We start from the raw sequence: 13,247 nt of genomic DNA, 5'->3' as shown, positions 1-13,247 counted from the left end.
AGAGTGCCCATCCAGTGAGCCTGAAATGAATGCACAGAGGTTGGGCACTAGGGTCTAAGCACGATAGTAATCTTGAGCGTCTATGCTTTTGCAGAAGGTATATGCAGGTTAATAGCTAAGATCCGCCGTCAGCCAAGATATGGAGCCTAGGTATGCATTTGTATTTACCTCTAAACCAATTCAAAGCGTCAGAAGGCGTCGGAACATCAAAATACAGGATAGCCTTGTTATCGACCAGACGTAGAACTGGGGTTGATGTTAAAATAGGCGACACTTCTACATTTCAGATCAATTTACCTGTTCCATGGACAATGCTTGCCGGCTGGGGTAATGTCTGCATCCGCAGCACCGCCCACAGGTCGACCGCAGACATCGGATCCTTCCCGTCGCTAGGATCTCTGCAGAGAACGAGAAGATCGTTGCAGAGTATTCCGATAAGAGGTCGGGGGTTAAGCTCCGGCGCTAGGCAATCAACTTGAACAGCGGAGGCGTCCCCTTGGGCATTGAACGTCTCAAAAGAAACGACAGTCTTTCGCACTACCCTAGTGAGTAGTAGAGGCCCATCCATGATGAGTCGTCTGACGGAAGCGTCAGAGAATTGTAAGCTGGTGCTTGCCTTCACAACTCACCGATGTGGTTGCACTAGAGGGCTGGGGAATTTGCCTCGTATTCTTGACTGCCATTGGACGAGTTTTCGTCGAGATTCAGATTCGCGTTTGCCTTCGTTCATGTTGTTTGCTAACGAAGATATTTCTGCCAGAGCTCGGTCCAATGAGTCATCTAAAAAGGTATACGATGGTGGAGTGCTCCGCAAAAGCTCTTCCAACTAGGCAGATGTTCGGTTAATCATGTCATTGGAGACAATGCGAAACGCTTACTAGTAGCCGGTACCGTGGTATTCGTTGAACTGGTAAAAGTAAATAGCCTTCCATATTGAGTTGTGAATGGCGAGGATTCATGCGGCAACGTTTCAGAAACTGTTTTATTCGTTTCCGCTGTCCTGAGGTTAAATGTGCTGTATGACTCGGAGAGGATGGATCAGACACGACTGGGACTGAAGGAGAGGAGATAGCAAGACCAAGCCCAACAAGCTGAGCAGTGCTGGAGGAGGGCGTTATGGTAGGACCTGGGCTGGCGGTTCCTGCGACGGGCCGATCTGTCGACCAAAATCTGATACGCTGGACAGAATTGTCAAAGTTGCTGCGCATACCCTGTGAGCAAAGAGTAGAGCACTAAACATTCATGTTCTTACTTGATATATGTCGAGTACATCCTCATGAAAGCAGCATATCTCAAGAAACATCCAGCCACAGCCGTCGCTACCTCTACGGACAATTGACCGTCCGGATCCAAGTCTTCAATTCCAGGGGGCTTTTGCAGTAGCGGAGCCGCTGCTTTTTCCAGTGACGGAAGGAAACTTTCCTTGTGGAATGAAAAAAGCGCTTCGATGCCACTAAAAACGATCTTCCTTTCTGCTGAGGGGATGGTTGTTTCTTTGCCAGAACCAACACCGCTGATCAGGTTAACAGGAGCAGCACTAGGCTTGATGTATATGTCGACAAGTTCTTGAAGGCCTTTCACGTACGTCTTCTCCGTCCTTTAAGTATCACAGTTAGCAATTGCCGCCATAGCCGACAATCAAAAACTCTTACTCGACAATCTCTCGAACCACAAGTGCACGCTTGCTCTTATCATCCTTGTATTTCCGCTCATCTTGAGAAGAATCCGAGGCAGCAACGCTGACGGTCTGCGAAGCCGTCCCACTGCGCAAACTGTACATGGTATCAGGAGACCGTAGCTGCGCAGACATGGATCCTGCTCGAGAAATTGTTGACATTCCGGACGTGTCGGAATTTGCCCTCTCAATGATCGTAGGCCTGCGCGAGCTCATTCCACTCGACAAACACTCTTCCCCTCCGGAATACATGCTGATGGTATTACCACCCTGAGACAGGCTGAGATCATTCATATCCTTCAAGTATGCCATAACAGAGCGTAAAGCCCGTGTGTATGCCTCTCGGGCTCGTTCCTCCTCTCTCCGAGTAGCAAATTCGACGCCATCCGAGTCCGGAATTGGTCTTGATAAAATACTGGGCCCGGGCTCATCTGCGTCATTACTGCCCGATAGGCATTCCAGAAAGGGAACAGGGGACGAAGAAGGAATAGTCGCTGTATCATCAACTGGTAAGAAGCTCCTTCTCCTGGATGACCGCGGAGCAGGAGAAGATGACGGAATAAGGAAACTGCCAGGCATAGCAGACGGCGGAATCGGGGAAGCCTTTTCGGAGGTTGGAGTCTCATTCTCGGTCCCATTCTCTGGCTCTGGTGGGGATAAAGCAATAGGATGAGCACCACCTGTGAGCGGCCCAAAAATTTCTGTAGTAGAGAAGCGAAGGTCAATCTGAGGCGACGTGCTTGAGAACGGAGTCGTAGGATTAGAGGCAGACACAATCCCTGACTCAGGTTGAGACGTCCGATTGTGCGTAGTGGTCGGACGATATGGAGGACCAGGAGAGTCGGGTCCAGGTCGCATCTTCCCCATCGACATTTTCTTTAAGAAACCCCATCGCCCGCTCTTTTCTCTGTCCTTGGAGTGAGACTGGGACTGCCTTGCAGTGCTATTCCTCTCCCCATAACCTGGTGAAGATCGAGGCGGATCACGTGCTAGCTTTCGACGCGGAGAAGTCGCCGGTGAAATAGTTTCGACGGCAGATATACGTGAGGAGTCAGGAACTGCGGGCTCTTGAGTGCCTGAAGGTGGATCGAACAGTGCATGAGGTAAGGATGGCCGCGGACTACGCGTGAGGGTAGAAGATGACGAAGAAACGCCGAGACTGGCGTATCGTTTGGGTACACTCAAGCGATCAGATTCCGGTGAGCCACCCACCACGGTAAGCAAATTCAAGCTGGACGCTGAGGTCGAATAGTTCGGGAGCGCTGGGAGGGCAGGGGTAACGATGGGTGAGTCCTGCGGAGAGATCTGAGAATCACGTTGATCGAAAGATGAACGTAGTTCCCCCGCGCTCTTCATTCTCCGCAGATCGTGATCTGTGTAATAACCCGAGTCTTCCACGCGCTTTGACATCCTGACTTCATCGACCGCTTCAGTTCTGGGGCGCGATTTTGAACTGAAAAATGATCCGTTTGGAGCAGTCTTGGTACGTATTAAACCCCGTGGAACGGCCTTGGGGAGGGGTAGGGTTGGCGGGGAGGTTACGGAACGACCAAGGAATGGAGCTCGGGCTGGAGTAATAGTGTCGTCATCAAATTGAGAGACTGATGGCCCCTCCGGACCCGCACTAGTAGGCTCCGATTCCGTGTCTGTCTCTAGCCCAACAGATGGATCAGTGAGGCTGGCGGGAGAAGGGGGGATAATGGATGTCGAGTGGGGATAAAGTGGCGGCATCGAAGTTTTAGCGAGCAGCGGCTCCACCAAGGCTTGCCAAGGACCCTGGAATGGGTTGCCATCAAGATAAAGCTCCTGCAATGAAGGCAAGAGGCACAGCCAGCTCGGCAGGGAATGCATCTTGTTCCTCCGAACGCTAAGAGTGTGAAGCTTGTCGAGCACGCATAATGAATCAGGAAGGCTACCAATACCAGTAGAATCCGCGATGAGTACACGCAGAGATGTGAGATTAGTCAAGAACGCGGGCAAGACTCGAAGAGGATTGGACGCGACATTGAGCTCTTCTAGGTTCTCACAAGAAGCAAGGGCAATAGGAACCGCATTCAAGAAGTTGGCAGAAATGTCGAGCGCGAGTAGGGTATTGCATATTTGCGGTAAGACGCCCAGCAGGAAAGTCGGTACGGTACCGGGGGTGCTAGACGATCCCAAAAGTAGATGTGTAGTTCCTGATGAAGGCGGTGTCGTGAGTCGGATGAATGTCTGTCGTAAATGACGCCCGCACTCACCTGGATCAACACGTAGCTGGCCGATTGGGATGCCTTCGCCTGTAACAATGAGGCCGCGGCCTTCTTCAGCTATCACTACCGCAGATGTCCTTTCCTCCTCCTTGTCATCAACCTCATCATCTTCGTCGCCTAAGTCATCAGTTTCTTCGTCGCTTGTCAAACCAACTTCATCTCTCTCATCTACTGTTTGCCAACCCATGTCGAAGCTAGGGTTTTCCCGAAGACGTGGCATGCCGTTTTCATGCACGCTGTTAGTGTTGATGTTATTTTGCCCGATGGAAGATGACCTGGATCGAATGCTCGCTGAGTATTCTGACCACCTGGTTTGGTCTATTGGAGTCCTTCCTGCGGACGAAGGAGTAACAGTCTTAGTCTGCATCTGGTCCACGTCTTCGGATGTGATTCCTACTGCGACACCAATCTCCTCGTCCTCTCCTGTGGCGACGTGAACATGGCCGTAGTCACTCGATGTGAGTGCACTTCCGGAGCTAGTGTACGCAGACGAACGTGTGGATGCGGAAGAGGAACCTTCGGAAGAGAGAGCAGGTAGAGTAGAAGAGAGCCTATCAGACATGCGAGAATATGGGGAACGTTGAGGATATGGGTCGGGGAACTGAGAGGGATCGGGGAGCGGTGGCACCTTGGGGGGTCGCGCAAATGAGTGTGTTGGAGATGAATCTAAACGAAAAGAGGATTCGCCCTCGGAGACCGACTGTGCGAGAGGTGTTTGTAGAAACGAATGGCCTGGTACCAGGGGAATGCCAGCAGATGCAGACTCGTCCAGACTTAAAGTATCCGCAGTAAGTCTCATATTGGTTAAATTCTGAGTACCGTAATGTTGGGACCAGGTCCCAGATTCACCAGGTACAGATGGCGTCGGGGAGCGTGAGCGGGATCCGGGGTGGTGATTGGGAGAAAGTGAGCTGGAAGGCGGTAAGGCGGTTGATGGCCGGTCTGGAATTTTGAAAATAGTCAGTAAAAAAAAGGTTGGGTAATGAACGTCGAAAACAAGAATTATTGTACTAAGCGCCGAGGAAGCAGAACCATTAACTTATAGGTTAAGTGATGATACACTGAATTGAAACATTACATTGAATGATATAACTCACCAGGTACTATCTCTGGGTCTATCCAGCTGGTTGAACTTGGTGGTGCATGATGATGAATTGGTGGCATTGGTGGTAGTGGTTTTTCGTATAATGTGGTATAGCCAACTCTTGGTGACGCTGGCCTGAGCGCGTTGGGATGGTCGTTCCTGACAAGAAACTTGTCAACAGAACAAGGAGCATAATAAAACTTTGACTTACATGACTGTTTTGATGGTTACTTGCTCTACCTTGAGATGAACTACTTGAAGAAACGTTCCCTTGGATTAAATGTAATATGGCATAGTGCAGCCAACTCTCATGTTGTTACATAAAACACGTTTTATTTCCCATAAATTAAGTTGATAGTGCAAAAAAAAGATACAGTATAACTCAGTGCGATGCACTCATCTGATATCTCCATCACCGCAACATGGTTACATCACACAGCTGTTCAAGGGTGAAAGTCTCAATTTTCTACATTTCACACGTCATCCCGTGGTTATTCAATTATGCCAGAGCCACTAACTCCTTAACGACTACAGCTGTCGACCCCGAACTCCTCGTCAATTCAACGTAACGAGGGTCACTCCAGATAAATTGACAGACATTCTCGACAGTCGTCGTTGCCGTCGTTGCACACCATGGATAACACTTACTTTTGCCATTTACAGATCGTCGTGTCAATCCCACAACAGCGTGTTCCGCATGGAAGCACCCATGTGTACGAGGAGCACTTTCCCTCCTAGGTATAGATCAAGATGCCTATTCTTCATATTGATTTAGCAGTGCAGGTAACGGGGATAAAATTGTCTTCAAAAATCGTACAAATCAGGGCGCTCAGAACGGAACGCCACCTTTTTCTTTGGCTTCTTTGGCTTTGCAGGGACAAGGGGGTCATCGGCATCGGTCATAACCCGACTCGTAGGCGCATCGGACACTACGTCCTTGGAATGTTCAAATTCAACCTCCACAGTCGCAAGGGAACTCTTTCTGCTTTCAGTGCCCATGACAGCAGTGGACATCGTTTCATGCACCATGCCGGCATCCAGTACCATAGCATTTGAGGAAGGTGTGGTTCGCCGCTCAGTCACGCCACCTTCCAAGTCCAGATGAAGTGTCTCAAAGATAAGACGTTTGCGCATACACTTGAAAGCAAGGTTATTTTCTCCGCTTCCGCCCGTCGACCCTGCAGCCGATGACAACCCGCGGAGAGTGGAATATTTATCACTGGCTGGGAGAATGGTATGGGGGGCCGGAAGCGTAAGAATTTGAACGATGCCGTGATGGGAAGGGAAAAGAGAAGACAATGATGGGTTAGCTTGACACGTGACCTTCGTCAGCATCAGAAAATCTATGTTGGGCACATATTGATGCTCACCGCCGAATGCCGACATCGAGATTGCTGAATCAGTTAGCCACCCCACTTTTTGAACCCACCCCGGTCCTCCCCATGTATCCGTACACATATGAGGAGCGAGAGATAGTGAAGCGCAAGCATTTGGGTGTCGATGCAGAAGCCTTCGAAGGGAGTGCAGCAAGGTCAACACAGTCTATCATTGCATCAGCGACGATCTCCTCAAGTTGGCAGGTGATTGTGTCTCACTGATGGTTGCATGTCGCCCCAGTGGGGCGATCCTAAAGCTGGGATGCATATTCGAATAGCGTGTGCGTCTGTGCTGTTTGATAGTAGTTCCTCAATCTGTTCGATTACTCCACCACCGTCAGATATACCGACATCGATCGGAATCAGTTGAGCAGATTGTCGTGCAGCATCAAGGACTGCAGTGGGGATTCTGCAAGTCAAATCAAATGTCATGCAGAGATCATCATTAAGACTATAATCGGTTGAACAACTCAGTATGATCCAGTGTGAGTGGAGGACTTACATACGAGTTGGACGAGACTGTAGTCTGGAACTTTTTCATCTGCTCATAACGCCAGGCAATCTTGATCTTATCATCATGCTGACTCGCCTTCTCATCATCCGCATCCTCAACTGTACTGGCTTCTGCAGGCGTCGATGGAGTACTCCCCGTCATCCAGATGCCCTCCCTTGCAAATCTCAGGGGTTCGTCATGGATGATGCAGACTTTCTGCCCAGACGCGAGACCTTGCGCTACGAAGTACTTCTGCACTAGTTCTCCGTATGCCGAATGATGATCGGGAGCAAGAACAACGAAAGAGCAGGACAAAGGTAGTCCCCCACCAAGAATATCATCAAGTGAAGGTATCCCAGTTGACGTTATTACGGTAGAAGTGGAGAACGGAGAAAGGCGAGTGCCTTGGGGTAGGTTAGCCCGACCTGACAGTGTTTTACGTTTGAACGACGACATCATAAGCGTCCTGCAGTAGATCTTCCCTGCATGAACTTTGAAGAGGTTACTCGATTTCAAATTGTATAGTACTTACACCGTGAGATGTAAAAATATTTACATAAATATTTGTGACATGCTTCGCTTCAATGATACCTCCATCATGGTTGCACCTTGTAGAGCCAGCCATCAAAAGAGTCGGTCTTACATGTCTCCATGTTCGTATTTAACAACTAGTTCTACGCACATTCATTAATGTCATCCAGCTCGTTAACTTCGGCTTTGCCTTTCATCTTTTCAAGGAAAATGTCGCCGGCCTATGTTTCGTTCGTGAATCTAACCAGCCGTCATCGACATTTCTGATAAAACATAGATGGCCGGTCCTTCTATGCTTCCAACTTTTGACAACAGTGGCGAACTGGTCCTCGAAAGCATTCTTCCTCATCGGTTGTTTCCTAATCGACTAGGAAGAGGGGAGCTCATAACCTTGACATCACCCGTTGATCCCTCTCGCATTATTTGCAAAAGGGTAATTGGCCTTCCGGGCGATGTAGTCTGTGTCGATCCCACTGGACTTAAAGCTCATTCAACCGAGCATGTTGTCATCCCCAAGGGGCACATTTGGGTTGCTGGTGATAACGCTGCCTGGTCAAAAGACTCGCGCGATTATGGTCCTGTCTCTATGACCTTAGTGAGAGGCAGAATCGCTGCCAGAGTAGGTGCACCGAAATTTCTCATGCAACAGATTCAATAACAGCGAGACTTTTCACATAGATCTACCCGCTCAACCGATTTACCATTTTCTCTAAGGACGCAACTTACATTGAACATTGACATACGGGATATCAGTCTAGAATGGACAGGCATTATATGTTGACGATGTGATTGTCAATACAGTGTGACATGCTGCGGTTTGAAGGAATTCAAGATCAATACTACCGAACAAAGTTCATCGAGTAACCGCCTTGTCCATTTGGTTCAAACTTGAAGTTGTCAGTGGACAATCCGAAGTTGCCTGGCGGTTACACCGTCAGGCTTATCAGTTTGCAGAGGAAAATGATAACGTACCCAGTATACTATTACCGAGGTTTTTCAGTTTGCCTGTCATTTCGGCCATTTCTTTCTTCTGAGCTGCTTGCTGGCGAGGTTCAAGAAGCTGCAGGCTCCGCTTGGTCTGTGCTATCTGAGGGGACGTAGGGGGTAGCAATTCTAGGAGTGACTTGTAATCTAGATGATTTTTGTTTGAGATACGTGGGGATGTCCTTTAGCAACAAAGCATACCTTCTTGTGCTTGTGTCAAAGACGACCATGTGCCGAGGTGTTCGTTAGAAGCCGCTCGCCGCTGCAAAGCCTTGATATAGTGAGGATCATCGAGCAATGCTACAGCGAAACGTGATGAATATTCTTTCTGTTTTTGCAGACGACTTACATTGGGTGCATGATTCAACTGCACCGTTGTGATCACTCTGATCGATTACAGTGAGATCTCCAAAATATGAAGGATTGATTTACATACAAGTTTTACCAGACATGCACCAATGTTGGCGTTCAACACTGCCCGAGCCTTTGCACCCTCTGCCTCGAGCTCAGATGAGATGTTGGCTGGCTCCGGCCCCTCCTCTTGCGTCGGTGCCTTGCTCGAACTGGCCGACGGGGCACCACCGTGATCGGACGTATCGTCCTGTGAGCTATCCGGTGGAGGCTGAGGCTTTCGTCTGGGTAGTCGACTCAGAGCAGTTCGGTATGATACGAGAGCTTCATTCCATCTACTGGCTCGGAATGACTCATTGCCCTCCTGCTTCAATTCATCTGCCTCGGTAATGCGTTTCTGCGGTTCAAATTGATCAGGTAATCAATATTCGACCCTGAATCTGCTCACCTTGATTTCGTCTTCATCGATGGACTCGTATGGGGTCGACTTAGCATCTGGAGGTAAATGCTGGTCATCCGCCATTACGATGGACCAATTTGGGTTGGATTCAAGTTGCCAACTTAGAGTTGTATCTAATACGTCCCTCGAGCTCACAATATGATACGGTGCGGCTGGTTAGAAGTGCATTATTTCATGCACATTATAAATCGTGCCGTTAAAGAGTGACTAGTGACTCATCACTGGCATAGACCGACTACATAGAGCCGAACAAGTACGTGTTCTAGCAGAGCAAATTCCATCCATCATCAATCATTCCTCATGTTACACAGCTGAAAATGTTGAAATGATGAGTCCCACATCGTGACGTCGTTCGAATGCCGAATCGCGGCTATGATGACGTCGGTTCACGATTCAAGTCGCAGGTAAAAGGTCAGCACTTCCGTTCCACATTTTTTCAGCAAATTATCACTACAAACGTACTATTCTATCATGCCCAGCATCAGCGATTCTAAGTGCATCCTCGTCGTTGGTTCCACTGCAGGAATAGGTCGTGCCCTTGCCCTTGCAATCTTGGATCTCCCTTCTAAGCCAACTGTCATTGTCTGCGGTCGCCGCAAGGAAAGGCTTGACGAACTTGTTGCCTCTCACAATGTCACTGGACGACTCAAGAGTGTCGCTCTTGACGTTCTTTCAGAGCGCGACGCTCTCAAGTCTTCTATCGAGGAGGTCGTCAACACTTACCCAGACGTATGTACCCCTGGCACTCTACCCTGTAGACGAGCTGACCACCTGTCTAGCTTGACGCTGTCTTGTTCTCGAGTGGCATTCAGCGCGCCTTCGACTTTACAAAGCCAGAAACTGTTGATCTCGACTGTAGGTCTCTCCCACTGTGCATCCATGACATACTAATTTCGGTCAGCTCTCGAGTGTGAACTCGCCACCAATTATACCTCAATCATCAGGATGATCACCTTCTTCCTCCCTCATTTTATTAAGCTTGGGGTATGAGCATTTTATTTTTATTTTGTCTCGTTTATCTGACCCTTGTGTAGGAGCAAGGCCGTCCAACATTCTTATACACAGTTTCCTCAGGACTGTCCATTGTTCCTGCCGCCGGAATCGCCAATTACTGTGCGACAAAATCTGCCATCCACAGCTTGAGTATCTCACTCGCTGTTCAGCTTAAGGAGAAGAATGTTCACGTGGTTGAGATTATTCCTCCGTGAGTGACTATTTGTTCCGTTGTCGTTGATCTCATCGCCGCTTGAAGACTCGTCGAGTCGGAGTTGCACGACTGTGAGTTTCCTTAACAGTTTTTTGATGTACTATGTCTTGACCTGCTCGTTAGTCGAAGGCACGACGCAACGTCTGTCCAATTTCTGGCTTTCGCTCGAAGAATACACGAAGGTGACGATGGAGGGCCTTGTTCGAGGCGACCCATACGTTCCAGCGGGGATGGTCGTCGAACAACACAAACAATTTGAGGAAGGGAAGTTGGAGGCCGCGACGAAGATGTATGGGCACTTCAGGGCGATGACTCAGACATAGAGGACACGCACTGGAACGTAGTCTCCCTCTGCAACCGGACTTTGAATGTATATTGATTGTCGTCGAGCTTATTCTCTCAAGTATTCTCTTGAATTTGGGAGTGTACTGCTGGAAGATTATAAATTCAACTATCTGAATCCCAGTTGAGAAACTACGTGGTGTCAATAGAGGCTGAAGTTGATTTCCCAACATATCAAATTACCAAGTACTGCAAGTCAGGGCACGTTGCCATCCCCGATATTCCGTTCACCAAGGATACCCACCCTTTGATGCGTGTCAAAGTGACCTGATACACCTATCATCGCGCTAATCAATTACAGTGGAAGCAGTCAGGGACGTATGAACCAGTCACTACATAATCCATGAACGCGTGATGAACAGTATTGCATACTCAACGTAATGTTTCGTCCTCTAACTCATCTCCAGCATGGATACATGTATAGGTGCCAAGATGTTCAGTTCAAACCGTTCAGCGAAAACTGCTCCGTCTTCTGGAGTAGCTCGCTCAAGTCGGAAGCTGGTACAGGAATGCCAGCGGATATCGGTAGTCGATGGTATCTGCAGCTGCATGGCATACACGCAAAAGCCAAAATTTGAGAAACGTAGTACAAATGAAAATTTCAACCATGCCCGCTCGGTGTTCTGAACAAATCATCTACCGGATATGATGCTAATCAAAGTGCTAACCTCCGAGTCTGAGTCACACGTCAGTATTCCGAGCTTTCATCATCATCCTCGACTTGCGCGGGGAGAGGCAGGGAGGTGCTCACGCGCTTGCGGAGACGTGCACGAGAAATGCGATGGGAGCGTGTATGAGTGGCAGGAGTAGCCGACTCCGATGAGCCACCATCTGACTCCGAAGGACAATAAGTTGGATCGTGATTCTACTTGGTGCGTTTGGCACCTTTGAACCGCACGTCATGCCAGGACTCATAGCGCTCATGAGCAGTAAGATCAGCCACGGTGAGGGCAGACTTTGCGGTAAGGCTCCAGTTCAAGGGTAACCTAACATCAGCTTCTTCCAGCGCAGAGAAATCTCCGGTATGATCGAGGGTTTTTGAGAACTGGACCATCATGTCCCTAATCCTATCCATCCCCCTTTGGAGCATAGTACTGACAGTGCCCATCTGCAAGACCGACCCCAACGTCTGCGTAATCATTCGTCAGTTAGATTCGACGCCACAAGGAGAATCGCAGTAACTTACGCCGTGGGCCATGAACTGCGGATTAGTATCGCGCACGTCAATTCGAGCCTGGTTGGCACCTTTCACCCATACGAAAAACTCCGCGGAAGCCAGGTGAGCCCAGTCGTGATTAGCGATCCTGATTGGTTGGTTGAACCCTCGTGGCGTAGAGCGTAACTGAAGGAAATCGGCAAGATAAAGTGGTTCGGGGTTGTGGCGACCGTTACGGAGTGAAATCGATGCGACTGAAATGTCCTCAGGAGACCGGTAGGCAATCGCTTCGCGGATAAGGACTATGATTGCTAACACGGCTTCTGGATGCGCGATGACCTCATCGTCTACTTTGTCAAAGACATGCGCCCTGTTCTCAGATGAGCCGCATTCGCCTACACATGGAACAAGCACCACTTTTGGAGCTTCATCCACCGCAGTGAGGGTCATGGTGAGATCAGGCGTAACTATTCGATCTCTCAGCTTCAGCGAATAGTTCATGGAGAGGATGGGAGAGATGAGCTCGCGATCGTAGGGTAGGAAGAGAAAGTATGCAGCCATGGCGTCCTTCAAATGATCGAAGAACCTTTCGTGCAGGATGCTGGGAGTGTCGACGATGAGTAGACGTTTGTTGTAGTCGTAAGAAAGCTTGGCCAAGTTAAGCATTACTCAAACAGATAGCTTGTTCGACTCACCTGGATTTCCTCAAGATTCGGTCCGTCTCTCCAACTGCGTGTTCTATCAATTTGAATTCTCGCGGTCCCACGCCGGGAAATTCCTATCATATTTGTTAAGCATGTTAGTGCTGGGCTCACAGGACAGCTTACCATGAGGCTTTGACTATGAGTTGGTAGAATTAAATATCTTAACACTTCCCTTGCAGCTTCAACCCAATCAGAACATAACCCAAAACACCTCACTCATCATGGGACATACTGGGGGTAAGGAGTTCAGAATGGAAGGACTGGCGAAGAACATCATCACACGATGGACGCGCGCTACTGTCAACGATATCCTGAACTGAATTTGTATCTTGTATGCCCTCCTCCAGGTTTCTGATGCATGCACCTTCATGAGTTCCAAATTTCTTGGATGGGGGTGGAAGTGAGGGTGCTGGTTTGATTATCTTGTCAGCTTGAGCTGCAGTAGGCATGGTGTGTGAGATGCTAAGTCACGGTGGTGAATGCTGAGCGTTGGTTTGTGTGTGGCGCGGTGAGGTCACAGTAGGCGTGGAAGCTCCGGAAGAGATAACCAAATGATATCGGTGCTTTGCGAGGGCAAGTGAACGACGACTCAGGAATCAAGACTCGTCAACATGTCTCATATACCCCAGTCTGAA

The 13,247-nt window shown here is 49.0% G+C and overlaps 6 protein-coding genes across 6 annotated transcripts; 2 read left to right on the top strand and 4 right to left on the bottom strand.

Annotated features, from left to right (window-relative positions):
• Positions 1-23: 23 nt before the first annotated feature.
• Positions 24-4,723, bottom strand: EDB93DRAFT_1227060 (uncharacterized protein; the record flags this gene model as incomplete). The annotated part of the gene is made up of 8 exons (XM_041451233.1): positions 24-115; positions 169-246; positions 298-578; positions 630-826; positions 879-1,200; positions 1,253-1,597; positions 1,653-3,852; positions 3,913-4,723. 8 exons carry the CDS (start codon positions 4,721-4,723, stop codon positions 81-83), a joined length of 4,269 nt encoding a protein of 1,422 aa, XP_041307284.1. The 3' UTR covers positions 24-80.
• A 1,089-nt stretch (positions 4,724-5,812) lies between these two features.
• EDB93DRAFT_1240815 (PAXNEB-domain-containing protein) lies at positions 5,813-7,333 on the bottom strand (the record flags this gene model as incomplete). The annotated part of the gene is made up of 4 exons (XM_041451800.1): positions 5,813-6,318; positions 6,379-6,550; positions 6,604-6,835; positions 6,891-7,333. The coding sequence occupies 4 exons, from the start codon at positions 7,331-7,333 to the stop codon at positions 5,813-5,815; spliced, it is 1,353 nt and encodes a 450-aa protein (XP_041307283.1).
• Positions 7,334-7,461: 128 nt separating this feature from the next.
• On the top strand, positions 7,462-8,146 carry EDB93DRAFT_1240814 (LexA/Signal peptidase; the record flags this gene model as incomplete). Its single annotated transcript, XM_041451799.1, has 4 exons — positions 7,462-7,530; positions 7,579-7,638; positions 7,686-8,027; positions 8,087-8,146. The coding sequence occupies 4 exons, from the start codon at positions 7,462-7,464 to the stop codon at positions 8,144-8,146; spliced, it is 531 nt and encodes a 176-aa protein (XP_041307282.1).
• A 10-nt stretch (positions 8,147-8,156) lies between these two features.
• Positions 8,157-9,470, bottom strand: EDB93DRAFT_465805 (TPR-like protein). The gene is made up of 6 exons (XM_041456468.1): positions 9,192-9,470; positions 8,829-9,140; positions 8,742-8,778; positions 8,594-8,692; positions 8,381-8,539; positions 8,157-8,327 (listed from the first exon to the last, which is right to left on the bottom strand). Exons 1-6 carry the CDS (start codon positions 9,264-9,266, stop codon positions 8,248-8,250), a joined length of 762 nt encoding a protein of 253 aa, XP_041307281.1. The 5' UTR covers positions 9,267-9,470; the 3' UTR covers positions 8,157-8,247.
• Positions 9,471-9,674: 204 nt separating this feature from the next.
• EDB93DRAFT_1285125 (uncharacterized protein) lies at positions 9,675-10,903 on the top strand (the record flags this gene model as incomplete). Its single annotated transcript, XM_041454495.1, has 6 exons — positions 9,675-9,932; positions 9,983-10,058; positions 10,105-10,187; positions 10,241-10,407; positions 10,456-10,481; positions 10,534-10,903. 6 exons carry the CDS (start codon positions 9,675-9,677, stop codon positions 10,731-10,733), a joined length of 810 nt encoding a protein of 269 aa, XP_041307280.1. The 3' UTR covers positions 10,734-10,903.
• A 714-nt stretch (positions 10,904-11,617) lies between these two features.
• On the bottom strand, positions 11,618-13,061 carry EDB93DRAFT_1104317 (uncharacterized protein; the record flags this gene model as incomplete). Its single annotated transcript, XM_041447402.1, has 4 exons — positions 11,618-11,881; positions 11,939-12,556; positions 12,604-12,686; positions 12,845-13,061. 4 exons carry the CDS (start codon positions 13,059-13,061, stop codon positions 11,618-11,620), a joined length of 1,182 nt encoding a protein of 393 aa, XP_041307279.1.
• Between the last annotated feature and the right edge of the window lie 186 nt (positions 13,062-13,247).

This window comes from Suillus bovinus, assembly GCF_016758785.1.
Source record: "Suillus bovinus strain UH-Sbo-P2 chromosome Unknown EDB93scaffold_31, whole genome shotgun sequence".
Lineage (NCBI taxonomy): Eukaryota > Fungi > Basidiomycota > Agaricomycetes > Boletales > Suillaceae > Suillus > Suillus bovinus.
Note: the sequence above shows the minus strand (reverse complement) of the source record. Positions and strands in the feature narration are given on the sequence as shown.

What these genes read in the sequence shown, in the direction of transcription:
- EDB93DRAFT_465805 (XM_041456468.1), bottom strand. Translation starts at nt 9,266, where the DNA reads ATGGCGGATGACCAGCATTTACCTCCAGATGCTAAGTCGACCCCATAC. An exon ending in AGTTGAATCATGCACCCAAT is followed by an intron (nt 8,693 to 8,741) that starts GTAAGTCGTCTG and finishes GTTTCGCTGTAG; the next exon opens with CATTGCTCGATGATCCTCAC. An exon ending in TTTGACACAAGCACAAGAAG is followed by an intron (nt 8,540 to 8,593) that starts GTATGCTTTGTT and finishes AAAATCATCTAG; the next exon opens with ATTACAAGTCACTCCTAGAA.